The following is a 27,540-nucleotide window of genomic DNA, read 5'->3' as shown; positions in this document are numbered from 1 at the left end:
GCTTTCTGAGCTTTTAAAGAGATACTGCATGGTTCCATGGAACATATAGCAGCTCTATCAGTTGTTTGAACAGTCATAGATGCCAGAGATTATTAACTAAAAATAACCATGAATCACTCAAAAAAAAAAAAAAAAAATTGTATCATTGTATCTGGGTGAAGACTTTTAGTTTAGGTCGACTCATTTAGAATGTGGAGTCTAAATACTTTGTTTATTTATGTTCAAAGTCGTTACTATTTGGAATGAAATTCAGTTAAAAAATATGAAACAGCAAGTAAATTCTTCAGTTCATAAGTTAGGAAAGCGAATATAAACAGCTGAGGTTCATGAGTTACAGTATATTCAGTAGAGCTCAGATTCTTTGTGAATTTGAATAATGATAATGGTGGTTAAACTTAATGGGGGGTATTTCAGTCATTTAGTGTTATACTTCCATAAAGTTGAGGGACAAAAGACAGATGATTAAAAAAGAATAGACTGAGAGAAGAGACTGAGACATCCTGAGTTTTAGTCTCGAATGAGGAAAGCTCCGAAACACTTAAACCTGCATTTCCCATTATGCTTTTATTCAAACCTCCTTAAATAATAAATGCCCATTTCTTTGAAGTCCCACAGCTCAAGGTATGAGTTTTTGACCACTAACAGCACTATGTAGCAAGAAACCCTCCGCAGCTTTACAAGTGGCCTAAAGTGACATTGATTACAACAGTGCTCAACTGACTTACAGAGTTACAGCCAAGTCATTCTTTCCTGTCTATTGCAAAAGGGCTTCTCTGATTCCACGGGACTGGCACTTGTGACAACTGTTACTTCTGTTCACATGGTCAAAGCTGAGTCATAAAACTGACCTACTTTTTCGTTTTTGTTGTGGCTGTATTTTTAAGTAAATAAAAGGCACACTAACGGGCAAAACACAGTCCTGAAACTCTGAAATACTGTGTGTGATATGGTGGGAAAGTATTTGTGTACAGTTGAATAAACATTGCAGATTAGGAATCAAGGGTATGTGTGTACACACTGTAAATACAGAAATATTTGAGTGCAGAGAGCCTGGGGTATTTGTAATGTTTAACTTTCTTTAATTGGAATACAGTTCAAGGGAAAAGCAAATAAGTTCAGCACTTCAATTAACAGAAGAAATCATTTAAAAACAATCAATGGATGTTTTTAAAATGAAAAGGCACACTAGGAACATTTTCTGCATCATTTCAAAATACACAGCTTGAACACACAACACATTAAATTAAATATAAAAAACCACAAAAAATATGTAAACCTACATTACCCACAATGCAACAGTTCAGTCAGAATGTTTGGTGTGTTATGATGCTAGTGGCTAATGTAACCTCAAGCAGGGATGAGCAGATTAGAGTTAGACTCCCTTTTTTCTGACTCCACTTTTACTTTTACTCCTGTTTTACTGGGGAATTTTGGGAAAAACTTATGTTGCCGCTTTAGTTTTATGGGACTAAAAGGAGTCTAATGTGAACTCCAAGAGAGGGTAGTTAGTTTGTTAGTGATTCTAATCCAATTCACTTTTTGTCAAATTCAGTGAATATCTCCTCATGGTCTGCTAGCTGTCCGTTTAGTATTCCTACAAAAAACTTGCTCTAAAAACGGGAAATTAACAAAGTGCCTCAGACCGAGGAACGCAACAGTATTCCAATTAATCAGTAACAGTGGAGCATTTGTGCCCTGTGCACAGAACAGGGAGAAGGGAAGTGGGGGAAATGGTTCAGTGGGAGCAAGAGAGGGTAAATCTGGCATTTACTAATGAATAGTACCGATTTAAGGATTACCAGGAAAAGGACCAGTCTACTACTGGCGGCGGCATGACTGAGGTGTGTGAGCATGTTAGCATGCTGATCAGAAAAGTTGTAATAACAGCAATAAGGCAGATTGTAACACAGATCTTCATTTTGACCTTCATTGAACTTGAACATGGCATTCTTGCTGACTTCAGTCTGAGTTCAGTTATTTCAGTGTGTAAACTAATAACTAAGGAGCTCAAAATACAGCTGGTGAGACACTTATGGAAAAAAAAAATCTGCTTAACAAACAGTTTTATCAGCATTTTTTAACTAACAAACGGGTGTGAGCAGAGAGATAAAGATAAAGCACATACTGTTTGCAAATGTAGAAGACATTTCAAGACACTTTTTTTTGGCCTTTTTGAAAAAGAAAGTTAGCCACAGCAAAGAAAACAGGATGTTAGTTAGCTTTAGTTTCAGTAGTTGAGAAACTCATAACACTGACTGTATCTTCAACCTTCAGTGTGATCGTACCTTGAGAACATAGAGCACAATTAAATTGACTTGAATAGATAAATAAAGATGTTTGAGTGTTGGTATAAATAAAATTAGCCATGGACCTGGTAAAGAAATATGTTCTGTTGTAGTAATCAACAGTGATAGCATTTTTCTCCCATACATGTTTGGTTATTTAAATATAACACAGACAAATGTGCATCCTTTCCAGACACTCCCCAGGCTACGGGAAACATGTGTATGCCAACTGTCAGACAAGTCTGGCCTGGAGAAGCAGCATTTAACACTGTGCAGATGGTAGGAAAAATATTTTCAAAGTGATACATGCTTATCAGTATCGTCACACCACTCCAAGTGTAAGTGTAAGATAAGGGAATATCTTTTTAGAAAGATAGCGTTCTGGTTGCACGTGGTGGCCCAACACCTTACTAAGACACTTCCTTTAAAACATTCCTTTAAAACCAACCTCATTCAGGAGATCAATCTACCAGAACTTTCTTTAGCATCATTTCAAGAAGAACATAACAGTAAAGGCTAACAGTAGTTAGGTTGAAACCTGTGGTTCTGAAAGTTAAGGTGCACCAATTTAAAGGCAAATAAACTTTATTTATTTTCAAGCCCTGTTTTGCCTTGAGTGCATTTTTTAAAGTAATTTGAAATTCCTTTATTTTATTTATTTATATATTTTTGCATTTTTTAAAACTGGTCACTTAGAATTGGGTTTATCATCCGGCACTTCAATGCACTAAACGGGTTTAGCTCTAACAGATAATATTCGCTAAAAAAGCTTTTTTGTATTTTTATTGCTCTTTAATAAGGCACAAACATGTCTTATCCAGTGGCGGCGCCGGTCTTATAAGGAGGGGAAGCTCATTTTCGGCCTACATCATAAAATGTGTCCGTTTATTTATATGTAAATTCGCAGAGTGACAGAAGAGAGTCGCCAAACACAACGCTAGTCGTTTTTAAGACATCATCAGTAGATAAAGTAGATCTTAATGCAACATGACCATAGCAGGACAGACACTCCGAAATGAAAATGTAACCTAACAAGCAGCATAGAGCCAGGGATATGAGTTGATACACACCACCTGGACTGTTGCACTTGTTCACTAACCAGCAGATGCAGGAATGAACCATGTCAGCTGTGGAGCCTGTAAACCGCCTGCAGTCCAACTGTTGAGGATGCCGTTTCTTCCACGGATGGCAAATAAATCTCTAAGCAAGACAATGCAAAACAACTGATTACAACAAGACTTAGTATCAAATGATTTTGCAAAGATTTTTGGGGTATCTGCGGATTTCTGAAAGACCATCAAAAAAAAAGACAATAACTGAGAAGAAAAGCTCTGCTGCAACACTGTAAACAAATGGTGTTGGAAAGTTTCCAGTTTTTCCAGAAAAATAGACATAATGAAATGTGTTCAGGAAGAGTTGTAGTTTCAAATAATGTATTAATGCACACAGATTTAACTTTAAAATCTGAAATCAAAAAATTAAAGAGCCAAAAAGTATTTAAAAAAATTAAGTACTGTACGTGTTTTTTCTACCTATGTCGGTTGTTCCGCAACTGCCATTTCAGACTCATTGGAAGTTGTTCGGACCTTCTGCCTCCCCTCACGTGTGCCCTCGTTTGTCCTAAACAATGAACCATCAATTAATATACCACAAAAGATTTGCATGTAATATGCGGTACTACTTTACTTGGTACCTGTTTTTAATAAGGTACCACACTGTGGCACCAATGACATTCAGGGAAAGCAAAAGACCAAATAGGGTCCAACAAGCCGTGCAGTTCCCTGTAGGGAGAACACAAGAAAGAAGAATAAAGTTAGAGGAAATACAGTGCCAGTTTATCTTTTTTTTGCTTCAACACTTGCATCCTTTAATTAAATCAGATCAGGTCAGGGGCTCTTGTTAAAAAAAAAACTGGTGGGAAACAGTTTACTTGTTACTGCTTATTTATGGCTGAGCAACTTTTGTCAGGCTCTGTGATCAGTGATTGGTGACAGCTGCCAGCCAGTCAATAGCAACGCTAATTAATATTTTTATAACAAGAATTTATCAAATGACTACATAAAAACAATCAGACAATGTGAAAGGGGTCATTGTAGTGATGAAGAAAGAGAACTGTCACCAGAATCTGCAGCTCGCCTCGGCTTAACAGAGTTTCATATCGAGTTTCAGCTCATCGTTTAGCTGCCCAGCCTACAACTTTACTGTTCTGGTTCACTTTCACCTGGTTTACTTATGCTGTTCTCAATTTCTTGGCTGCAGCAGACAGCTGCGTACATGGAAAAGCTCTAAAAATCAGTTGTACAATACATGCTCAGCACCAAATGGCAGATTAACAACTAGCTGGTGAATACAGTGGAGAGCAAAAGATTTCCCTCAGTAGTTGTTGGAGACCAAAACAGAGCGAAAGGAAAGTGAACATTGGATTTTTATTCAGCAGGGGGCCAGAAGCACGACTGTGATAAAGATGCTCTGTAACTGCTGGATGTATAAATCAGCACACATTTTTTTGATAACAAGTTCATCACATTGACTTAAAATATGATGACATGTTGGAGTCGTGTGTCGTTTCTGCTCCTGAGTGGCCAAAAACATCTGTTGAATATTCTGGCCCGTCGAACAAACAATGCACAAGCATACATCTGTATTATGCAAAAAAATTACTTCTAATGAAGGGGTCTCCATCCGTTTTACTCTGCAGAGCTACTTTGACAAAAGGGGTTGAGAGCTCCTCATGTCTTATATTACTGGTTATATATATATATATATATATATATATATATATATATATATATACAGTATATATACAGTACTGTGCAAAAGTTTTAGGCAGGTGTGAAAAAATGCTGTTAACTAAGAATGCTTTCAAAATTATAAATAATTGTTCATTTTTTTTTATCAAATTACAAAATGCAGTGAGCAAGTGAGCGAACAAAAGAATAATCTAAATCAAGCCACTCAGAGTTGCAGCCAAAAAGCCATACCTCCGACATGGAAACAAGGCCAAGCGACTCAACTATGCACGAAAATATAGGAACTGGGGTGCAGAAAAATGGCAGCAGGTGATCTGGACTGATGAGTCAAAATTTGAAATATTTGGCTGTAGCAGAAGGGCTGGAGAGCGGTACAATAATGAGTGTCTGCAGGCAACAGTGAAGCATGGTGGAGGTTCCTTGCAAGTTTTGGGCTGCAAGTGGAGTTGGAGATTTGGTCAGGATTAATGGTGTCCTCAATGCGGAGAAATATAGGCAGATACTTATCCATGATGCAATACCATCATGGAGGCGTATGATTGGCCCCAAATTTATTCTGCAGCAGGACAATGACCCCAAACATACAGCCAATGTCATTAAGAACTATCTTCAGCGTAAAGAAGAACAAGAAGTCCTAGAAGTGATGGTATGGCCCCCACAGAGCCCTGATCAACATCATCGAGTTTGTCTGGGATTACATGAAGAGACAGAAGGTTTTGAGGAAGCCTACATCCAAAGATCTGTGGTTGGTTCTCCAAGATGTTTGGAACAACCTACCAGCCGAGTTCCTTCAAAGACTGTAAGTGTACCTAGAAGAGTTGATGCTGTTTTGAAGGCAAAGGTTGGTCACATCAAATATTGATTTGATTTAGATTTCTCTTCTGTTCATTCACTGCATTTTGTTAATTGATGAAAATAAACTATTAACACTTCCATTTTTTAAAAAGCATTCTGTCTACATTGTAAAAATGTTGCAGCAACATGTACAGGTGTTTAGTGTATTTTTTTGGGCTGTTTCATAGCATTTGGTGTAGTGTCGTATACCGCGTTACATTTAGTTGACTCACTCCATGCAGCTGAACCCTTGATTGGCAGGTCCAGAGTTACAACAGAAACTCAGACATGAAATGACCATGACTGCGAGACAGCATTTCACAAGACATGGCTTGCAACACACTTGAATGTTTTCCTTTGGTACAGTGGGTGCAAAGTATTGCATGGGAAGTAAGTCATCCTTTCATTCATTTTCTTCCACTTGTCTGTGTTGTAATGGCAACATCTTTCAGCTCCTTGCACAGTGCATCCCAAGCCATTTCTCTTGCTAAATGGGATATATAATTCTTCAGTGTGCTCTGAGTGTGTCCTGGATTGTCCTTTCGGTTGGATATAGCTATAATAGCTCTACAGGGAGCATCCAGAATGAATCCTGAGGACATTCATGCAGCTGCTTTACTCCAGTACTAGCTCTATCTCCTTAGGGATCAATCTATATTTCTTACTACAGAAATTCATTTTCACTATAATTTATTTTCTTTCTTTGAATCAAAAAACACACACCACACACAAACATTTAATTATTTATGGCAACAGAATGAAACAAACATTAATAATGGATTTAAAACACAGAATAGGATGACAATAAATGCCAAACCCCCCCCCCCCAAACATCACTTTTTGACAGGAACCCACAATCAGATCAAACATGACCTCACCTGAAATCAGATGCACATAGATGTAACCATGGCGTGTTCCATATCGATTAGTTGCTTCACACTTGTAGAGGCCATTCAAGGCAGAGCTCTTGCTCAAAAGCTGTAGCGTTGAACCGTCTACGCGGACTTGTGACTGAGGCAATGACTGGCCAGATCTGAGGCAGAGAAACAAGACAGTGCAGCAAATATGCAGTCAAATAAGGACTTGCAGGGGCGTCGCGTAGTGCAGTGGGATACACAGGCGCCCCATATATAGAGGCCACAGTCCTCCCAGTTCGACTCCTGCATCAGATGGCCCTTTCTTGTGTGTCATTCCCCCTCTCTCTGCCTCCCCATTTCCTGTCTCTCTGCTGTCCTGTCCATTAAGGGCACAAAAAGCCCCAAAAATTCTTAAAAATAAAAAAATAAGGACTTGCAGTCATAGGGCAGAAAAACACTGCAAACTCAAATTGTTGCTTCCCTTGAAAAAGGTAAAAAAATCTGCCTACCAGCATCTCTAATTTATTTATTTTTTGTAACAGTATTTTTTCAGACTACTTTTTGCCAGACTACTCCCTCAGAAATGTTTTCCAAATTCACCTGGAAAACATCTGAGGGAGGAGTCTGGCATGAATTGCTATGAAAAGCATTTCAGGCAAGTGGGAGCTGGTCTGTCCACTCCTTCAACTAACCCAAACACTTGACACAACTATTTCCCTCTATCTCCATACCTCCAGAATGCCAATTTTATGCTACTTTATACTTCTACTCCACCTACATTAAGACTAATAATGATGTTAATTTATTCTAATAATTGCCTATTATGCATATTATATAGTTTTCCCCCTGAATATAATACAAACTCCCTTTAAAGTAATTGAAACACATCCCTCTGCCTCTGACTGGGCTTTAACACAGTCCTGCTCAGTTGTTTATGCCTATGCCTTCAACAACCAGCTATAATTCACCCTTTTGAAAAATTAAGCTAATAGGATTATCAGACTGTTTAAATGTTCAACAGAGGATCACAGACAGTTGCACTGTTTGCAAAACAACATCTGCAGCGTAAGTCAATAGAACCTCATGAAAGGCAGTTTTTTTTTATTGGTAGATGAACACCTGTCTGACTAGACTGTAAGTTCCTCTTTTTGAAACTGAACCGTCTCTTGGTTTTAGTGGTTTTAAGCTCTCAATTAGAAATGATTGGAAACATTTTAGTAAGGTCTGAATTGAAAAGCAGAGAAATCACTTTAAACCTCTGTGTGATTTTTTTGGGTAGTTTTTGCCTTTATTCAGATAGTGACAGGAAAGTTGGGGAGAGAGAGAGGGGATGACATGTAGCTCAGTAAGAACTGAGCCTAAGTGGTACGCTCTACCAGTTGAGCAATGGGAGCGCCTCAGGATGTAACATTTTAAACTATTTCTCTATCCTCTATCAGTTTTGTCCATCTGTTTCCACAAAACCACCGTTTATGACGCTCAAATATCAGTTACATCAGAGTGTCTTTAACAGACGTACTGGTTTCATTCACCCGTTAATTTCAGTTCAGTCACTCGCATCTGTTTTTCCTGACCGAAGTTATGCTTCTGTTAATACAATTCATCACTTCCAGCACTTTTTTCACATTAAAAGCTTTGAAAGTGAAAAACCTACTGAAAGTATTCAGTTTCATTGACAGTAGTTTAACATCACTTTGTAAAAAAGATAAGTTGAGTAACTACATTTAATAGGTGGATGAAACAGGTACACTGCAGGAAATCCCCCACCCCCTCACGTAATTTCACCTAGCCTTTATTTGTTCATGCTGGTTATATGACAACACAGCTGCTGTCATTAACAATATGCTGGTTTTATCACTTTACATCTCAAACAAAGACCTAGCAACCTATTTGACAAGTAGTTTCTATAACACCCAGTTTATTGTCTCACCATGAAAAAAGAAAAATATGTGAATGGAAACAACTTAATCATGCGTTTGGCTGTGTATAAACCTAACTAAACTAAAGTTAAATAATCGTCTCATTAGTTGTGAAAATGTAAAGTTTAAGTTTAAATTTTTAATTTTACATTAAACTTGAGAGAACAAGTTACAGAAATTAGTAAATTCAACAACTGTTCAGAGCAACATTGGAGCACATTCAAATTCATTCAAATTCACTTGGCTTCAGTTTGAATTATGAAAATTTATCTTGTCTGTTTAAGAAAAGTTCATTGAAACCATTTTAACGACTGTACCTTGTCCAGGTAATTTCTGCAGTTGGGTTGGCTTCGGTCAAACACTGAAAGGAGTCTTCGGATCCCACAATAATGTTCACTTCTGTAGGTGAAACTGCAAGAAACACAGAGAGAGAGAATCAGCTGTGTTATTGCTGTAGCTGAGAAAGTAGTAATGGCACTAAAATAATAATGAACACAATGTCTTGTTTTTGACTCATGAGCTTGTAAAATCATGATAAACTCACTAAACTCAACTTGGATGTATATCCAAGATCCAGCATTGATTAAAACATCTTTTAAAGCTTGCATTTCTCAAATTCAAAATATCTACCATTCACAAGGACCTTAAACATTACAGCCACATACACACACACACACACACACACACATATATATATATATATATATATATATATATATATATATATATTACAGTGAACTAGCTGCATCTGAAAGATTGCTGTTTTCAGCACAGTGAGGGAGTATTTACGGTCGAGATTACACATCACACAGGTATGTTTCCACCAACAATGGGCAGGTGAAACTGTATCTGTGATACTTTCACGGTTGATCCAGACAATGTTACTGACTCAGCTTCATAATAATGTCTGTTTTCAACGTGTAACGTGAGAGGGTGAGAATGTTCCCGCAGGGACAGCTTTGTTTTTCTAAATTTGCTTTTCTAAATTTGCCTATTTTGGCTGCTGGACAGATGTTATCTGTGTTGTTCCCAGACAGGTAGTAAATGGACTGGACTTTACAATGGAAGCCACGTTCACTTATTCACACACACACACACATTCATACAACGCTTTCCCTACACATATAGCTCTTCTCCACCACACACACACACACACTGGACTGACTGGAGAAGCTTTGTCACTTATAAAATCCACTTATTAGTTTTTAGAGCTGAGTGTCGTGCTTTGGTCATGTGAAAAGAGGATTTACTACAATAATAATATATTACAACATAAATATCAGTCCCCTCAAGGCCCTGGGCCTCTTGCTCTTTCTCCTCATCCCAACTCTTGGTTGGTGACTTTGAATACTCAGTTGAAGATATGACTGGTTACTTGTCGTCCCCTAGTTTGCATAATCACACTGCTCAAGTGATGCAGTTGAAAGCTCTAAATTGTTGTTTTTGCCATCACAGTGTGGGTGTGGTCCAGAAAAACGATCCCAATGCAACTCGAGACTGTGGTTTTTGGTTGACCTCTATTGAACTCTAGTATGTGCAATTTCCTACTGTCTGGATAGTTGAAAAGTAAATCACACAACATACTGCAGCTAACTGATGGGGTTGGTTGAAAAAGTGACAAATTCTCAGATATGACATGCCACACCCAAAATTACATAATGGTAATGAGAGAAGCAAATCAATTGCACACAAAATCCCCACATTTCAAGGTTGTGTTGTAAATGGTTCATTTGCTAAGTTGTAAAACTCCCTGCCTTTTAAAGATTGATTATCTGTTTTTGTTTTCTATGTGTACATGCTGTAACAGCATTATAAGAAAGGTCTGTATTTAATTTGCCCATATGTGTATGTTGCTCTCCTTATACTGTTCTGCTGTTTCAGAATAAAATAAGTGAAAAAAAAACTTCTTCAGTAACTGACTTAGAGAAGTATTTGTATACCCACAGTAGACCTGCACGATGAACGTTTTCTTTTCCTCCTCCGGCAGGGCTGGACTAGTGACGACACACTGGACCGAATGTTGGTTGATTTCTCTGGTAGGAACTCCCAACAGCGAGCTGATTGTGGTAGTCGTACCGTTGTCATGTTGAATGGACCTGGTTGTTTCCCTCACCTTTCCTTCCAGAGTATTTTTGAGCCACGTCACCTTTGCAGGAGGCCTGGAACCATCAGCCGTGCAGGTAGCGAGGAGAACTTCTTCATCACCCAGAACAGGAAGTTTATCCTCCACCTGTATGACCGGAGGCACTAGGAGAGATACCATACCGTGATGAATGAACATGCGAGCAAGAACAAGGCACTACTATCTCTCTCTCTCTCTCTCTCTCACTCTCTGACACACACACACACACACACACACAAAATCCAGATTATTCTTTTAATAAAAATGTTGCATCATACCAAGCAAGTTTAGAGGTATCTCCGTCCTGTAATTTCCGGTGGGGAACAAAGTGAAGATGCAGGAGTAAAGACCTTCATCCCATAATTTGACAGATGCTAACTTGAGGGATCCATTCTTCTCATCCAAGTTTCCAATAAATGTAAATCGATCATCGTGTCCATTGACGAAATGTGGTCCGCCATTGGACAGGATTGTAAAGAAATTGTCATTCTGAGGTTTTCCTCTGGTTCTCCTCTGCCATGAGATCTGGGTGAGGGCTTCATTGGTGTCGCTGAGTTTGCAGGGTAAGATTACAGTCTCTCCTTGTACCGCAGTCACGTTTCCTCCAGTCACGAGGTAAGCTGTAAAATGCATAAAATTCCATCAGGCTTTTAGAAAGCAAAAAAAACCCCCAAAAAACCAAAACAAGTCTGAACAGAGTATGTGGTAGTGACGATTGCTTTGCTTTCACAGTTTTCGTCACAGTCTCGAATCCTATCGCGGTTTTTTCTTCATGCTTTTTCTTCATGCCAGCATGTTTAGTTTTGTTGTCTGTGGTCTCACATTGACACGGATATGCGTTTTACATTCATTGATGATATTTTATTTCATTTGGCGAGTTCATCAGTATCTGGCCACAACTCACAGACACACGGGTAAACCCACTATGGGGTCACCAGTTAAATATATCATGCCTAAGATTCAGCTGCTTTATTTTTATGATAACGTTTCTATGCTGTTGCTGCGACACAAAATGTAAACAAAGGAGGCGAGAGACACGTGTCCGTTATGATCCTTATGATAACATTTGCTCTCAAACGGTTTGATCTTGTCATATTTGTTAAAGGAGAGTGTTGTTAAAATGCGGTTTGCGATACGTGGCAGGTTGAATCGCACAGGACAGTAAATGCGATACAAAACCACTGTCTTCAAGAAAAAGGAAAGCATTTATCCATCCTACCGTCCGGATGTTTGCTCGGAGTCAGGATCACCATCATCAGGATTAACATGAAGGAGAAATGACCCGACGCGAAAGTCCCTGAGGGGCACGGACACAATGAGCGTCTCCAGTCATCCATCTGTATTGCTTCCCAGCGAGGTGTCCCGCCTTCAATGACACATCCAACACAATGAAAACTATTAAAAGCAACAACAACAATGGAAAGAAAGACAGCTTACTCAACTCCTACAAAATGTAGGCTAACGTTTAGATAACAGATCATAGACGCCATTATGTAACGTTTCAGTGTAGCTCCTCCTCCTCTCATCAGCCAGAAACCCCCTTGTGAAAAAAATTGTTGATAGTTGATAGACAAATAACTAAATTTTAAGGTTTTTTAATGCATTATATGCACACTTGTATGCATGGGTCTCAAGGGGTAAAAACTGTATGTGAATTAATAGAATCTATTAAAATTACCTTCATATTACAAAAATTAAATAAATTAAACATATTGGATTAAACCTTGACTTTGCCCCTTAATTGAAAAATTAAGGTGATTTCTGGGTTTATTTGACTGGGAGAAAAATTAAGTTAATAATTTAATCTCTTCCCTGAAAGATGTCCGTATAACAAAAAATGACACTTTCAAACCAAACGCATGTGTGTAGTTGGTTTCCAGAATTTTTCCGTGATGAAAATACTTTTAACAAATTTGCTAATTTCATCGAAACACAATGTGTATGAGGCTCATTCCTACCACTACAAAGCTCCATGCTGCTAAAACAATAAACAAAGAGCAGAGTAACTTCAAGTAGCTGGTCTACATTCTTTCGTGGTTGAACCCATACGACAGTTTGCATAATTAACTGAATATGTATGTAGTCATAATATGAACAATGTAGTGTAAAATAGACATTTCTAACTCAGCAAAACGAAATAACCTTACTTACTGGAACAAAAAAAATCATACAGACGATGTTAAAATGAAATGTCTGTCCTCAAAAAGATGCGGTGCCCACCAGACTGACTGGTGTTACGTGTTTCATGAAAACGTGCCATAAACAAAGAGACACTGTGCCGCACTGTACAGGAGCTGCTGTAGAAACGAAGGTGTCTGTTCTCATACAGAGCACAAAGCTCTTCCCCATCTGAAAACAGTTCTTCATTGTTCAGATAATGAAGAACATTGTACGAGACAACTGACTGGTCTACAGTCAAGTTTCTGTTTGCTTTAGGCATATTTGCAGGTGCTTTTTCCAAAACTTTCCTGTTTGGTATTCACCATTTCTTTGAACCTGAATGTTTTAGACATTACAGCATGTGAAATATTTCTAGGGAGGTTTGTGTTGCTCTGGAGGAATTTGGACTCATTACACCAGTATTTCTAAAATCTCGTCAGTTTTAATTACTTTTAACTGCACTCTTCCACCCACTTATCAATGGAAAGGCTGTTTGAATCCTTTTATATCTGGTCAGTTTGGCTGAACTTTGTTACCAGTTTGTCCAATCTTGATTTTAAGCACCTTTGCAATGTCCTTCTTTTCATGAAAACCAGCAACAATGAACGTATTGTACAGCAAATCATACACAACATACCCATCTTAAAAACAGGTGCAGCCTCTGTCTTTAAAAACACACTTTACCAAACTTCACCACCACCTGCTGGCTACTTAGCACACGTACATACATTATTATATTTATTATATTACATAGTACACACTTTCATTATCATTTCAGCCAAATTTCATCATTTAATTTTTAATTTTTAAATCAAATATAATTAATATGTGTATAGGCTGAACATGACCATGACCCTGACTGCTGTGCACCTTAGGTCCACTCTCCGGCCATCGTCTCACTGTTGTATCTGGTTAATAACTTTGAACACTCGCTTATCACTCACTTATCACATATAGATGATTATCTGAACTGTAGGAATCAGGTTTCATTTTAAGCTTAGCCACTGAAAAAACAAAAACAATTGGAACATTTTGACACAGTAAAATCAGTTTAATATTAAGTGTGTCGAAAATCACATCATTAATAACTTAAGACACAGAGTGAAGCTTTGTGTTGGTGTCACTGTCATATTTGTCGAGAAAGCATGGATAAAAGGAAATTATCATATTAGACTGGGTTTGATTGTACATCATCACAATTAACCCAAGATGTTTGTTTTTAAAATATCTCTTGAGTTATTTAACACTGACCCACGTGTCAAGAGGGAGAAAAGATCAAGAAAAACTAATGCAACAAAGATCAAATCATGAAGTAGAGTTGTACAACAGGGATCATTCGGGCAGCTGTAAATAAAAATTGTGACCCCACGGATTAACAAACCTCAAATCAGATTATTACATCAAATATTTTATGCATTTATCGATAAACTAGACCAAGCCTTTATCATAACAGACCTATACAGTGTGACTTCAGATACTAGATGTTTTACCTGCACAAAAAGCAAAAGCTTAAAGCAAAACAAAGCAACGCAAACAAATGAAAGAGAGAAACACCAACAAAACAGCGTTCGTTTAAACTTTTCAAGATTAAATGTATTTTACATGCAGGTTATGGACATACACCCAACCATGTACAGTAAGCTGATATGAGGTTTCTGCTTCCAAGAAATTAAAACTGAAACATTACCTTGTGTTATTTTGATAACAAAAAACACTTATTTATTTATTTATTTGTTATATCATTCTATGGGCTGGTTTCATTTATTTTTAAATATGTCCTCTCTCTTTTACTTTCTGTCCAAAATGTCTCTTGTCACTTGTTCAGCTTTGATCTGAACTTATTTGTCAGCTCAGTGGAGGCCATGCATTTAACTCTCAAAGTGCTGACTGCGTCTGTTTGTGATCAGTCTGTATTCTGCACAGCTTCTTGGGAGAGTAGGAGCCACCTGTAGGGATCAGAGGGAAAACAGACTTTCTTTAACTATAAGAAGGAAAAGAAAAACAAAGAAACAGATAGGCAGGAAATAATAGAGTTTTTAGAAATATGCTTAAGAGAATGATAGTTTGAGTAATGACAAAGTTCTTCTGACCTTTTCTCTCAACTGAACACAATACTGGGTATAACTCAGGGTCCTGCTGTCATATTGTTTCTTTTCTGGGGTCCTGGTGCAGCATTTTCTGGAGAGACAGAGTGGAGACCAATAATGACACGACGCAGCCAGTTCCAGTCGTTTCAGACATTAACGTACAAGATCAAGTTGATGCTGTTTACTGGAAACCGGTGGTGGATCTAAATATATTCTTACACTGGTGGTGTTACAGGTAAAAGTCTTGTATTTGAAATCCTACATAAGTAAAAGTACAGAAGTATTGTCAAATAGTATCAAGAGTAAAAGTAAAAGTTTTGTGATAGGTCTACTTTAATTCTTGTTAAAATAGATGATACTGTAATCCATTGACACATTTCTTTTTACTGGAAAGAAGATTAACAATATTATACTATTTTAAATACATTCAGTAGCTGTAGAAAATGTTTTACTGTTTAACAGTGCAACAAGTTCACACCACAGAGACACTGCAACAGAAAAAGGCGGAAGGAGGAGGAAGTCGTTATAGGGAAATACAAAGACGAGGGGCATGATATAATTTAAACTGTTTAAAATTAAAGCAGGTAAAGATGTAAGTTTTGTAATGACGACAACTTTTACACAATGAAGATTTTTCTCACCTGCAGAGGCAGACGGCTGAAGTGATGCCACACAGGAGCAATCCAGTTACAGTTGTGAGTATGTATAGAAGATACCACGAGTGGAAGTCGATGATTTCTGCAAAGAATCAGATGTGAATTAATTCAGGTAACGTGCAGGTTGAGCTCTGAAATGCACTATGTCTGGTGTAGAAATGATGAGCCCTGCTTTGTTCTCTACCTACCTTCAGGTTTCTCAGTCACAGCTAAATTCCACGTAGCAGTCCTGGCGCCATTTACACCAGTTACATTACATCTATAGAGTCCTGCGTCGTCATGCTGAGCATTAAAAATATTTAGAGTTGAAGGAAAGACAGAGTCTATTTTCAGTCTGTCAGACGTAAAATTTGAAAAATTCTGATTTTTTGAAATGAAATCAGAAAAAAGAAATCTGTCTTTGATCCAGGTGATTTGTGTTATGGCTATCATTGATAAGTTGCAAGTTAACATGACGGGGTCTCCTCTGGACACAGTTATATTCCTGTGCTCGTCTGGATAATGTCCTAACATGGAAGGAAACAATCAGTTCATATAAAATGAAATCTGCAATTACATTTAAAGCATGCATCAAACACACAAATCTCCACTGTACCTGCAATGACATGACACGCTACTAGGAGTTGAATGGAGAGCAGAGCTGCTTGTTTTAGGTGAAACATGATGAACATCAGACGGAGAAAGACAGACGTAACTTCACAATCAGCCCTTAAATATGTTTGTGCAGGAGGCACACAGAGAAAGGAAGTGGTTAGTTGCTCTTGACCTAACTGTAAAAACTAAAATCACACCTTATATGGATCATACCAAGGAGTCATAAATACAATTATTTAATAAAAAAAAAAAAGTGAATATTGATAATCCAAGCTCAATCCTCCTTGAAAATAAACTAAGAAGTATTTCATTAGTAGTAATATGATGGACTGAAATCTTAAATGAACTTAACAGACATGCTCAGCTGCAGGAGGAGCACATCTACATGATGCTGAGAACACTTAACCCGCATAGAGTGACTGTTGTGCTTAGTGTGGTTTCAGAGCAGGTCGGAAACTCTCTGATGCTTATAAGAAACATGATAACCCGATGGAATAAGTGAAAATAAAACTTTACTTAACTTCAGTCTTACAGTCTTACATACATTATTTTGATATAACAGATTCCATGTAATTCCATCGCAGAACCCTAGAGGGCACTGACCTTTAAATTAAAGCCTGTTGAGTTGAATTAACTTTATTGACATTGCAACAAACATTGTTAGGAACTTGCCTTGGTGAGCTCATAATGCAGGACAGACAGCACAACATTCAAAACAGCATACTGATGATAAAACCATTGTACATACTTAAAAACATATTAAAATAAACAAACTTTCATGATTATAAAAGATAAGATAAAAACAATATTCCTTAAAGTGAAGGCACTGGTTTTATTGTGTTAATGTTAGATAAGTCAGAGGTTTCTGTGGGCCAGTTGTCCTCACTTGAAGCACCTGGTTCAGCTCATGTTTAAGTTTCATTTGAATGACCTGTCAGCTCACTAGAAACCATAGATTGAATTGAGCCTCTCCATGTACTGACTCCTCCTCTTGTTGTTTCTTCTACTCTCTGTGTCATCCTGCAGTTGCGTGATAACCACATACAGAGAGAAAAGGTGAAAGTAAAGTTCAGTGATTTTTCCGAGAAAGAAAAGAAAAGCATAGAAAGGTGTCAGGGTGAAGATGACAAAGTTCGTCCGACCTCTCCTCCTGACTGAAGATGAAACTGGCCCTGGGCTGAGTCCTGATTTGGTGTCCTGGTCCTGCGTTTTCTGCAGAGATCAAGCCGTGATACAATATGACAACAATGGTATTCAAGGTGTTGCATGTATATTATTTCAGAGAGTTCATACATGGGACAACGGAGAACCCAAAGAATCTAGTTAAAAGTGAAGCACACAGACGTCCCTAATAACTGAAAAGCTGAAACAAATAGCCGATTAATCGATTAGTTAACTGACAGAAGATTAATCTGCAAATGTTTTGTTTTGTTAATTTTTCAAGCAAAAAGACCAAAGGCTCTGTAGTTTCCAGCTTTGGCTGAGCTGTCGTATAGTCTTCTGCCTCCGTGACGGCGACAGCCACGACTGGAGGCACCAAGTTTTGGGGTTTTCCGTCCGTCCATCCCATTCACATTAACTCGATATCTCAGTAACAGCTTGATGGCACTTCTTCAAATTTGGTACAAACACTCACTTGGACTCATCGATGAACTGATTCGAATTTGGTGGCCAAAAGTCAAAGGTCACTGTGACCTCACAAAACACATTTTGGCCACAACTCACAAATTCATCCAGGAATTATGGCACAATTCAACTCAAATGTCCATACAGATAAAATGAAGTGATGACATTTTATATACAAATGGTCAAAGGACAACTTCATTGTTACATCATAATGTTCTCAGGAAGGGGAGATTGTGACCATATTTCCTGCAACTTGACTGGTTTGCAGGGGCATACAACCACAAGGCAGTAATTCTTTTTTAAATTTTGAAAAACAACGATCCAGGTCATCTGTGCAAGTGCACTTACACTTGTGAACATTGTGAAGTATTGTGGGTTTTTTTTTTGATGTAGTGATAACTTAACAGGATTGCATTTACCACCATTTGGCCATGTTGACTTATGATTGTAATGCATTTGCTGGCAAAACTTAAATTGAAGCATCAGTTTGTCTAAGCTCATTGCATCTACTGTCATTAACTTTGCAGTGAATCTATTTGTATAGTTTCTCTGTACATAAAACTCTAGCTGCAGAAGTCACAAGCACATGCTTGTAACCACATTGTAGCTAAATGCATCAACTGTAGCAACTGCAGCCGCGGCCATAGGACTTCAGATCATAAGTGTCCTGTCTACCAAAGACAGTAACAACTCCTAAATGTTTAGAGCATTAACCTTTTCTCATACTTTGTTCAATTACATTCATATTTTTTGTTGAATTATTTTGTGTGTAATTTTTATGTCCCAGCCTGAATGCTAAATGCCGTTTCAAAACCTACTCTACACTTCTATAGTGGAGAAATAATGGTGGAGAAATATTAATTATTTTAAAGGGCTAATAGTAGTTCCCAGTACTGACAACTTCTCTGCACCTGAACAGAAAAGAGTAACATGCATTTGTTCATACTTACAAATCTAAAAGCTAAAAGGTGTCACTCACCTGCAGAGGCAGACGGCTGAAGTGATGCCACACAGGAGCAATCCAGTTACAGTTGTGAGTATGTATAGAAGATACCACAAGTGGAAGTCAGTCATTTCTGCAAAGAATCAGATGTGAATTAATTCAGGTAGCGTGCAGTTTGAACTCTGAAATGCACTATGTCTGGTGTAGAAATGATGAGCCCTGCTTTGTTCTCTACCTACCTTCAGGTTTCTTGGACACAGTTAAATTCCACACAACAGTCCTTGGGCCATTTCCACCAGTTACATTACATCTATAGAGTCCTGCGTCGTCATGCTGAGCATTAAAAATATTTAGAGTTGAAGGAAAGACAGAGTCTATTTTCAGTCTGTCAGACGTAAAATTTGAAAAAGTCAGATTTTTTAAAATCCAATAAGAAAAAAGAAATCTGTGTTTGGTCCAGTTGATTTGTGTTACGTTTATGATGGATATGTTGCAAGTTAACATGACGGGGTCTCCTCTGGACACAGTTATATTCCTGTGCTCCTCTGGATAATCTAACATGAAGGGAAACAATCAGTTAATATAAAATAAAAGCTGTAATTACATCTGCAGAAAAAAAAAACATGGAACAAACACACAGATCTCCACTGTACCTGCAAAGACGTGGCACATAAGTAGTAGTTGAATGGAGAGCAGAGCTGCTTGATCTCGCCTGAACATGACGGCCATCAGAAAGAAAGACAGAAGTAACGTCACAATCAGGCCCTACTTGTGTAAGAGACGCAGAGAAAAGGAAGTGGTTAGTTGCTCTTCAGCTAAGCTCAAACGTGTCTCACACCTTTCATTAAACATAACGTTATGTAAGAATATCATATAATTCAATCTAGAATAAGTTTAAAATGTGGCTAAATTCCATCATTAAACTGAAATCTAAAATGAGCATAAAACACATGCCGAACTGCAGGAAAACTTTTACCCACACTTTACCCACATAGTGTGACCGTTCTGCTGAGTGTGGTTTCACAGCAGGTCGGAAACTTTCTGATACTTAGAAGAAACATAATAACCAGGCCTGCAATTACTCTGTTGTGGTACTCAGTGAATTTCATATGTGTTTCCAATGACGAGTCAAAAGCTGCTGCTTAGGAATAGTTCAGTGTTTTCTTCACAGGACACTTTGAATCTGTTACCATAACCAAGTCTATTAACCTGCATTTACACAACCACCTACCTGTCTGTGAGGGTCCATGCCATGGATCCCCTGCTTGAATATAGTGCGTAACTGGAACTAAGACTTTACTTGACTTCAGTGTGTGAAACATAAATTATTTTTGATATAAGAAACACCATGCAATTCCATCACAGAACCCTAGAGGGCACTGACCTTTAAATTAAAGCCTGTTGAGTTGAATTAACTTTATTAACATTGCAACAAACATTGTTAGGAACTTGCCTTGGTGAGCTCATAATGCAGGACAGACAGCACAACATTCAAAACAACATACTGATGATAAAACCATTGTACATTCATAAAAACATATTAGAATAAACACACTTTCATGATTATAAAAGATAAGATAAAAACAGTATTCCTTAAAGTGAAGGCGCTGGTTTTATTGTGTTAATGTTAGATAAGTCAGAGGTTTCTGTGGGCCAGTTGTCCTCACTTGAATCACCTGGTTCAGCTCAGCTAAGTTTCATTTGAATGACCTGTCAGCTCACTAGAAACCATAGATTGAATTGAGCCTCTCCATGTACTGACTCCTCCTCTTGTTGTTTCTTCTACTGTCTGTGTTATCCTGCAGTTGAGTGAGAACCACATACAGAGAGAAAAGGTGAGAGTTAAGTTCAGTGATTTTTCCGAGAAAGAGAAGAAAAGCATAGAAAGGTGTCAGGGTGAAGATGACAAAGTTCCTCTGACCTCTCCTCCTGACTGAAGATCCTGATTTGGTGTCCTGGTCCTGCGTTTTCTGCAGAGATGAAGCCGTGATACATAATGACAATCATCCCATTCTAAGTGTTGCAGGGAATGTGACTAAGTTTAGATTTAATTTTCACAATGGATTGTGCAATAATTTATTCATTTTGTTAAATGAAAAACAAAGAGTCAAAACATGTTTGTATTCCTGGAAGTAAGGTATTGCATTTGTACCCTTGTTTTTCTGCGTGTATGTATTCTCTGCCCTAAAGTCGTGCTGGACTAAATGCAGTCTTATTTAAGAAGTGTAAACATACAAGAATCAGGCTGGAAAAAAACCACCATGTGTAAGTGTTTAGTTGAAGAACACCAGGCTGCCACAATTACCAAACAAAAGTATAAACAACATGACCCCTATGAGAACTTTAGAGCTCTGGCTGATGGATCTGTTGACCTTCCAGGTTTCAGAGACCTTCTTTTTTTCCTGTAAAGGTGTTGCCTTTGAAGTCGTGCTTTTCTTTTATTACTATTACAATAGATCATGTCGTAATTGTAACTTCTGGCAATAATGGCTGCTATTCAATAAAAGTTAAACAGTCGGGGCGTCGTGTGGCGTAGTGGTCTAAGCAGGTGCCCCATGTGTAGAGGCTACAGTCCTCGCTGCAGTCGGCCCCAGTTGGTTGGTTTGAGTCCCGCATTGGACAATAAAAGCACAAAAGCCCAAAAAAAAGTTTAACAGTCTCACTCTAAAGACATCAGAGATAAATGTCAATGTCTTAATTTCCAGGACAACTGGGCAACTCAGGCGACAGCAGCAAAACATCTACTGAGCAGGCCTTGTGGTGAGTTTGTGTTTTAATTGTTTTCAAGTTCAAGAAAGAACCTTTAATTCTAATTAAAACCAAGATGGCAAAACATCCCTCGCTGTAAGTCAGAAATCAGTGTGGGTAAACTGACCCTTTGAATATGGTTAGATATCTGTGAATGAGCTTTGTTGTCAAATCAGCCTTAGTTGCCGGTACTGACAACTTCTCTTCAGGTGTCACTCACCTGCAGAGGCAGACAGCTGAAGTGATGCCACACAGGAGCAATCCAGTTACAGTTGTGAGTATGTATAGAAGATACCACGAGTGGAAGTCGATGATTTCTGCAAAGAATCAGATGTGAATTAATTCAGGTAACGTGCAGTTTGAACTCTGAAATGCACTATGTCTGGTGCAGAAATGATGAGCCCTGCTTTGTTCTCTACCTACCTTCAGGTTTCTCAGTCACAGCTAAATTCCACGTAGCAGTCCTGGCGCCATTTACACCAGTTACATTACATCTATAGAGTCCTGCGTCGTCATGCTGAGCATTAGAAATATTTAGAGTTGAAGGAAAGACAGAGTCTATTTTCAGTCTGTCAGACGTAAAATTTGAAAAATTCTGATTTTTTGAAATGAAATCAGAAAAAAGAAATCTGTCTTTGATCCAGGTGATTTGTGTTATGGTTATCATGGATAAGTTGCAAGTGAACATGACGGGGTCTCCTCTGGACACAGTTATATTCCTGTGCTCGTCTGGATAATGTCCTAACATGGAAGGAAACAATCAGTTCATATAAAATGAAAGCTGTAATTACATCTGCAGAAAAAACACATGCATCAAACACACAAATCTCCACTGTACCTGCAAAGACGTGGCATATAAGTAGTAGTTGAATGGAGAGCAGAGCTGCTTGGTTTAGGTGAAACATGACAACCATCAAAGGAGAAAGAATGGAACTAAGCAATCAGCCCCTCTGTATTTGTGTAGGAGGCACACAGAAAAGGAAGTGGTTAGTTGCTCTAAAGCTAAGCACAAACATGACACGTGTGTCCTCACACAGGTTACACCTTTTTGGGAAACATGTAGTTCAGTCATATGGGACTTATATACACCAGGGCTGAGAGCTCCTTGTGTCTTATCTTACTGGTTACAAATCAGATGAATTAGATCATTTAACAAATCATCAAATATCAAAATATGAGTCATTATTCAGTCAAACCTGAACACGCAGACATGAAAACACCACTGCAAATAAACGTCCATAAATCTGCTTAGAAACCAGAGAAAAACAAACAGGAACTTCAAATAGTTAATTCTGTACACTTTCAAAAATAAAAAGTAAACAAACAAAAAAAAAAGGGCTTAAGTTTTAGCTTTAAGTTAAAGCCCACAGCTTCTCTCACTGTATGGCAAAAATATTTCCTGTTTGTTGAAAGGTTTTATTTATATCTGTTCTGTTATCAGAAGAGTCACTATCATTGCACATCGTCTACAGCTTATCTGATGTAACAAACTTGAAAGGGTAACTGACTGACAAGTTAACATTTCGGATGAGCTTCTCTAAAACAGGCGATGAGCTACTGGTAGCTCTCGAGCCGCATTTTGGCCCCTTGATATACACAGTCATTTGGAATATAATAATAATACAGATCATTTTTTTCCAGTTCATTTTGTCAGTCATGTAAATAATTGCTCTTTAAAATGCACATGTTGGATGTGCAGTGTTCAACTTTGCAGGCAAAGCACCTCTGCATAATGCCTATCACACTTTACCCACACAGTGTGAAAACTATGTTCCGACAGTTGAGAAATGTTTTACAAGTTCTCAACATATTGCAAGCTTCATGATGCCTATAACCAACCGCATAACCACGTCTTGACAATAATTCTTTTCTGTTTCTCAGTACACAATAAAAAGAAATCTCATCCGTTAAAATGATCCTGATTCATGGCTTTCCTTTACAAAACCTTGATGTCAGTGGAGAATAATAAATGACACATGTGCACAGATGTGAACTCTCAATAAAACCTTTACTTTTTTTAATCTGAGTCATAATGATCAGCTGTGAGTAGCCTAATGTTACCAGCTCTAACGTCCTATTCCTCTGAGTTTCATACTTTACTACTCCTACTTTGCAACAGCTCACTATTTTGATAACAAGACAGTTTATCACTATTTACAAGCATCAAATCTGTTATCTTAAATTTACAGGAAACATACAGTTATATATGGTGCAAATGCTGGAGACCCCATTCATTTTTTCTATATGTCTGTCCCTTTTTGTTTTCAGACCTAGATCTGGAGGCTTGGTCCTGCTCTCCTGCACAGGTCTGATTAGAAACACACCGGTGATCTCATGTTTTGTTCAGTCAAAGTGTGGTGAAGTCATTCGGGACTGTGCTGCAAGTAAAGCAGCCATCATTACAGTAAACTGAAGTTGCTGAATATGAATTACTTTGACCAAAAAGACCTCTTGAAATTCCTTCATAGTGCCCAAGGAACTGGGAGTTGGTGGTTTGGGTGCACACCTCTAGTTGAGGTCTGTTAAAGACCCTGCTGCTGTATTAATATTTGATAGGTTTTGCTCACTCTCATTGCCTTTCCTTGAATCGTCTTCCTTGAGGCACGCGGGTGGCAGGGTCAGAATCGGGTGTCAACAGTATGAATTCATAGACCCAACCTGCCTTGTGTCAACAGTCCAGGCTGCTGCTGCCTCTGCTGGTGTAATGGTGTGGGGAATGTTTTGTCGGCACTTCGGGCCCCTTAATACCAATCAATCATGGTTTGAATGCCACTTTCTCAATCTGAGTATTGTTGCTGACCCTGTGCATCCCTTTATGGCTACAAACTACCATCTCCTAATGGCTACATCCAGCATGATGATGCACCATGTCACAAAGCAAAAGTTTCATAAACATGACAATGGGGGTGGTAGAACAGGAGATCGGCAGAATGAATGTGCAGCTGACAAATCTGCAGAAATGATGTGATGCAATCATATCAACATGGAGCAGAGTCTCATAGGAAAGTTTCCAACATCTTGTTGAATCCATGCCACCAAGAACTGAGGCTGAAAACATTTTATATCCAAATGGTCAAAGTCATTATTATTATTATTATTATTATTATACTAGCTGAGAGATGGTAACCAAGTGGCATAGATAGATGAAAGAGAGGATGATGACCAACAAAATGTGCTCTTACAAGTGACTTGTCATGGTCTGATAGCCTGTAAATCCTGTAAGGATTCATCTGTTTAACAAATAAGAGAAGTTGTCATGAGTCAGGCTACAGCTGAGCTGACATGCTGTAGTACAAATGTTTCCTCAATTTATACTTACAAACATACTGAGCAACTCACAGACTCAAATGTCAAAAAGGAACAGGAACAGGAAACTCTTTTCACACGTTTCAAGGGTGTCAGAGAAGAAGTGGCACCGCAGGGTTAATTATACTGTTCAAGCAGATACATTAATGTCTACCCTCAAGATTTCATCAGCTCTGGCCTTCCATTCCATGTATCATTTTAGTGATCACATTATGCTCTGCCAGGAAGTACTAAAGCATAACAAAATGCAGGTTGTACATTCTCCAGCCTCTTCAAATCAGAGTTTATTATGTATGGGCAGTAGGTCGCACCGATGAAGGTGCATAAAGGGTAAAAATTGACATGGCTTTAAAGCAGTGAGTTGTGAAGAAGTGCCTAAATTGTATTGTTCCCCAGCAGGGGCTGCTGTAAACAACTTTTTCACACTTCCAACTACTCCTGGCATCAGGAAGGCAGTATGCAAAGAAAGTGCGTTTGATTGCATTGAATGGCTAAAGAAGCATAGAAATCAAGCAGACAATAAAGTCTGTACATGAAGCTTCTGTCTTCCCTGTGGTTCTATAAAGACTGGTGTAGGTGCCCTGCGGCCGACTGCTTCATAATACATCGCCCAAGGTTGTTATAATTCAAAGTTTATTTAATTATTTATCTTCATTGTTTGGTGTAACTATCTTGTGACCAGACATAAGAGCTGGACAGGATTCTTCTCTATAAAAACCGAGTAAAAACTAAAAATTTTATCACCTCCTCTCAACAAAAATGAACATTATTGCAGGGTTGTTGAACTGTGTTAGTTTTAACTACGTGTACCTAATGAACTAGCAATTGAGTGTAATTGATTTCTCCTTCCCTATAAAATGTTCCCCCCCGAGGTCTTGTTTTCTTCCACTTCGACTGCTTTCGGTTCATACAAGAAAATGACACTGTGAATTGCAGGCTGTATTATAAAAATTATATCATGCAAGCTTCTTTGCTGTCATTCCTTCCTCTCTCTCTCTCTCTCTCTCTCTCTCTCTCTGTCTTTTTCTTAATGCAGGGCTGATGGACCATAATTTGATTATAGGCTGAAGATCTATTTAAAGGGTGCAGGTTGACAAAAGGTCTGAAGAGGGCTGGAACTGCCAGAAGGAAAAAAACAAGAAAAAAAGCTTCTTTAATTTACGCACCTACTCTCCCACTCTGTATGACTTGTTGAGCATATTTCCTTGTTGTTATCATATGCGTTTGTATGCGCAAATGTGTGTGTGTGTGTGTGTGTGTGTGTGTGTGTGCAGCTCTGAAGGTTTTTTTCTTTTTTTTTCTCCAAATGCCAGGTTAATGAATGAAGTCTTCGGTAATGGCAGCGAGCATGTGCCCTTGGCCATATTCACCAGAGACTGAATGAGAAGCGGCTGGGCTAACAAGCAAGAAAAGAGAACAGAGCTTTTCACCAACAACGTGTGAATCTTTCCAGTATCATATCATTTGTTTCCATGAAGGATGGAAAAACCTCTCCCAGCCTTCTGTGTTCACACAGGCATGATGAGCACTGATTGTTTTGACTGCATTCATTATCAGTCTTTCCCTCCTTTAAATACATGCAACTGGGAGCTGTGTACATTACAGTGAAGCAGGAGACCTGATCATATTATCAGATTCTACAGGGTTTTCCCACACATTAATGCACGTAGTACAGGAAGCCTCAGCCCCTCAACCCTTAACCACATAGTTTCACACATATGTGTACTGTCCGTATGTTTCCATCTCACACCCATGTACACAGAACTGAGAAAGTACAGGACATTTCGTATCAAGACACTAAGAGCTCTTGAGGTGTATACACACACACGCGCACACACACACGCACACACACACACACCCTGACCCTTACAATCGCATTAACCTAGCCCTAACCCTGACCTTTACCTTAACCTAAACCTACCCTTACCCTAACCTTAAAACATATCTTCACCTTAAAATTTGATGATTTGCATTATGAAGACATAAATCTCACAACACAATATGGGGACTTTGGTCCCCATAAGGAAGACAAGTCCCCATACTGTGTTTGTGTAAATAGATTTAGGTCCGCACAATATGATTAATACTAGTGGACCAAACACAATCACATGCATGCACACACGTACACACACACACACACACACACACACACACAGAAATACTCCTAATCTCACACACCTAGGCTGCGTCTGAATCACACTTCAGCAGGCCTATGAAAAAGACATGATAGAAAAAATGTGATTAAAGAAAACTCCAGGAGCAAAAAAAGAAGCTAATTGAATGTGTATGCTACGTTTGTGTGTGTGTGTGTGTTTGTGTGTGTGTGTGTTTGTGTGTGTGTGTGTGTGTGTGTGTGTGTGTGTGTGTGTGTGTGTGTGTGTGTGTGTTTGTGTGTGTGTGTTTGTGTATGTTTGTGTTTGTATGTGTATGTGTTTTCCCTGCAAGTGTGTCGAGCTATTCTGTGTGACCGTGGCCAGTCTGACCCTTTCAGGCATTGATGGATGTTTGTGAATATTTGAGATGCCTCTCAGAAAGCCCCTGGCAGAACACAGAGAGACATCAGAGGAGCTAATACCTCTGTTCTCCATCCTGAATACTGCATGGTTCGCTCGTATACGTACGCGCACAGTGCATGAATTTAAATCAGTGGTAG

General features: G+C 38.5%; 2 protein-coding genes across 6 annotated transcripts; both read right to left on the bottom strand.

Moving 5' to 3' along the window:
• Positions 1-1,056: 1,056 nt before the first annotated feature.
• si:ch211-214p13.3 (nectin-4) lies at positions 1,057-13,037 on the bottom strand. Of its 2 annotated transcripts, XM_056388485.1 has the most exons (9): positions 12,919-13,037; positions 11,987-12,133; positions 11,046-11,387; positions 10,590-10,892; positions 8,963-9,056; positions 6,748-6,902; positions 3,979-4,066; positions 3,818-3,905; positions 1,057-3,485 (listed from the first exon to the last, which is right to left on the bottom strand). In XM_056388485.1, the coding sequence occupies exons 2-8, from the start codon at positions 12,102-12,104 to the stop codon at positions 3,818-3,820; spliced, it is 1,188 nt and encodes a 395-aa protein (XP_056244460.1). In that variant the 5' UTR covers positions 12,105-12,133; positions 12,919-13,037; the 3' UTR covers positions 1,057-3,485. The 2 variants fall into 2 exon arrangements, with proteins under 2 accessions (XP_056244460.1, XP_056244458.1); XM_056388483.1 differs by lacking the exon at positions 12,919-13,037 and having other exon boundaries at positions 11,987-12,298.
• Positions 13,038-13,974: 937 nt separating this feature from the next.
• On the bottom strand, positions 13,975-22,526 carry LOC130177147 (uncharacterized). 4 transcript variants are annotated; one of them, XR_008828973.1, is made up of 12 exons: positions 22,420-22,526; positions 22,005-22,322; positions 21,802-21,898; positions 20,755-20,803; positions 19,487-20,632; positions 19,073-19,387; positions 18,870-18,966; positions 16,266-17,476; positions 15,859-16,176; positions 15,656-15,752; positions 15,018-15,105; positions 13,975-14,873 (listed from the first exon to the last, which is right to left on the bottom strand). XR_008828973.1 is itself a non-coding variant. In XM_056388611.1 (5 exons), exons 1-5 carry the CDS (start codon positions 22,493-22,495, stop codon positions 17,207-17,209), a joined length of 639 nt encoding a protein of 212 aa, XP_056244586.1. In that variant the 5' UTR covers positions 22,496-22,520; the 3' UTR covers positions 16,760-17,206. The 4 variants fall into 4 exon arrangements, 1 of the variants encoding a protein (XP_056244586.1); XR_008828974.1 differs by having other exon boundaries at positions 15,859-17,476; positions 19,487-19,598; positions 20,510-20,632; XR_008828972.1 differs by having other exon boundaries at positions 15,859-17,476.
• Between the last annotated feature and the right edge of the window lie 5,014 nt (positions 22,527-27,540).

Source organism: Seriola aureovittata, chromosome 11, assembly GCF_021018895.1.
Source record: "Seriola aureovittata isolate HTS-2021-v1 ecotype China chromosome 11, ASM2101889v1, whole genome shotgun sequence".
In the NCBI taxonomy this organism is placed as follows: Eukaryota; Metazoa; Chordata; class Actinopteri; order Carangiformes; family Carangidae; genus Seriola; species Seriola aureovittata.
This window is presented reverse-complemented; position numbering and strand designations above follow the sequence as displayed.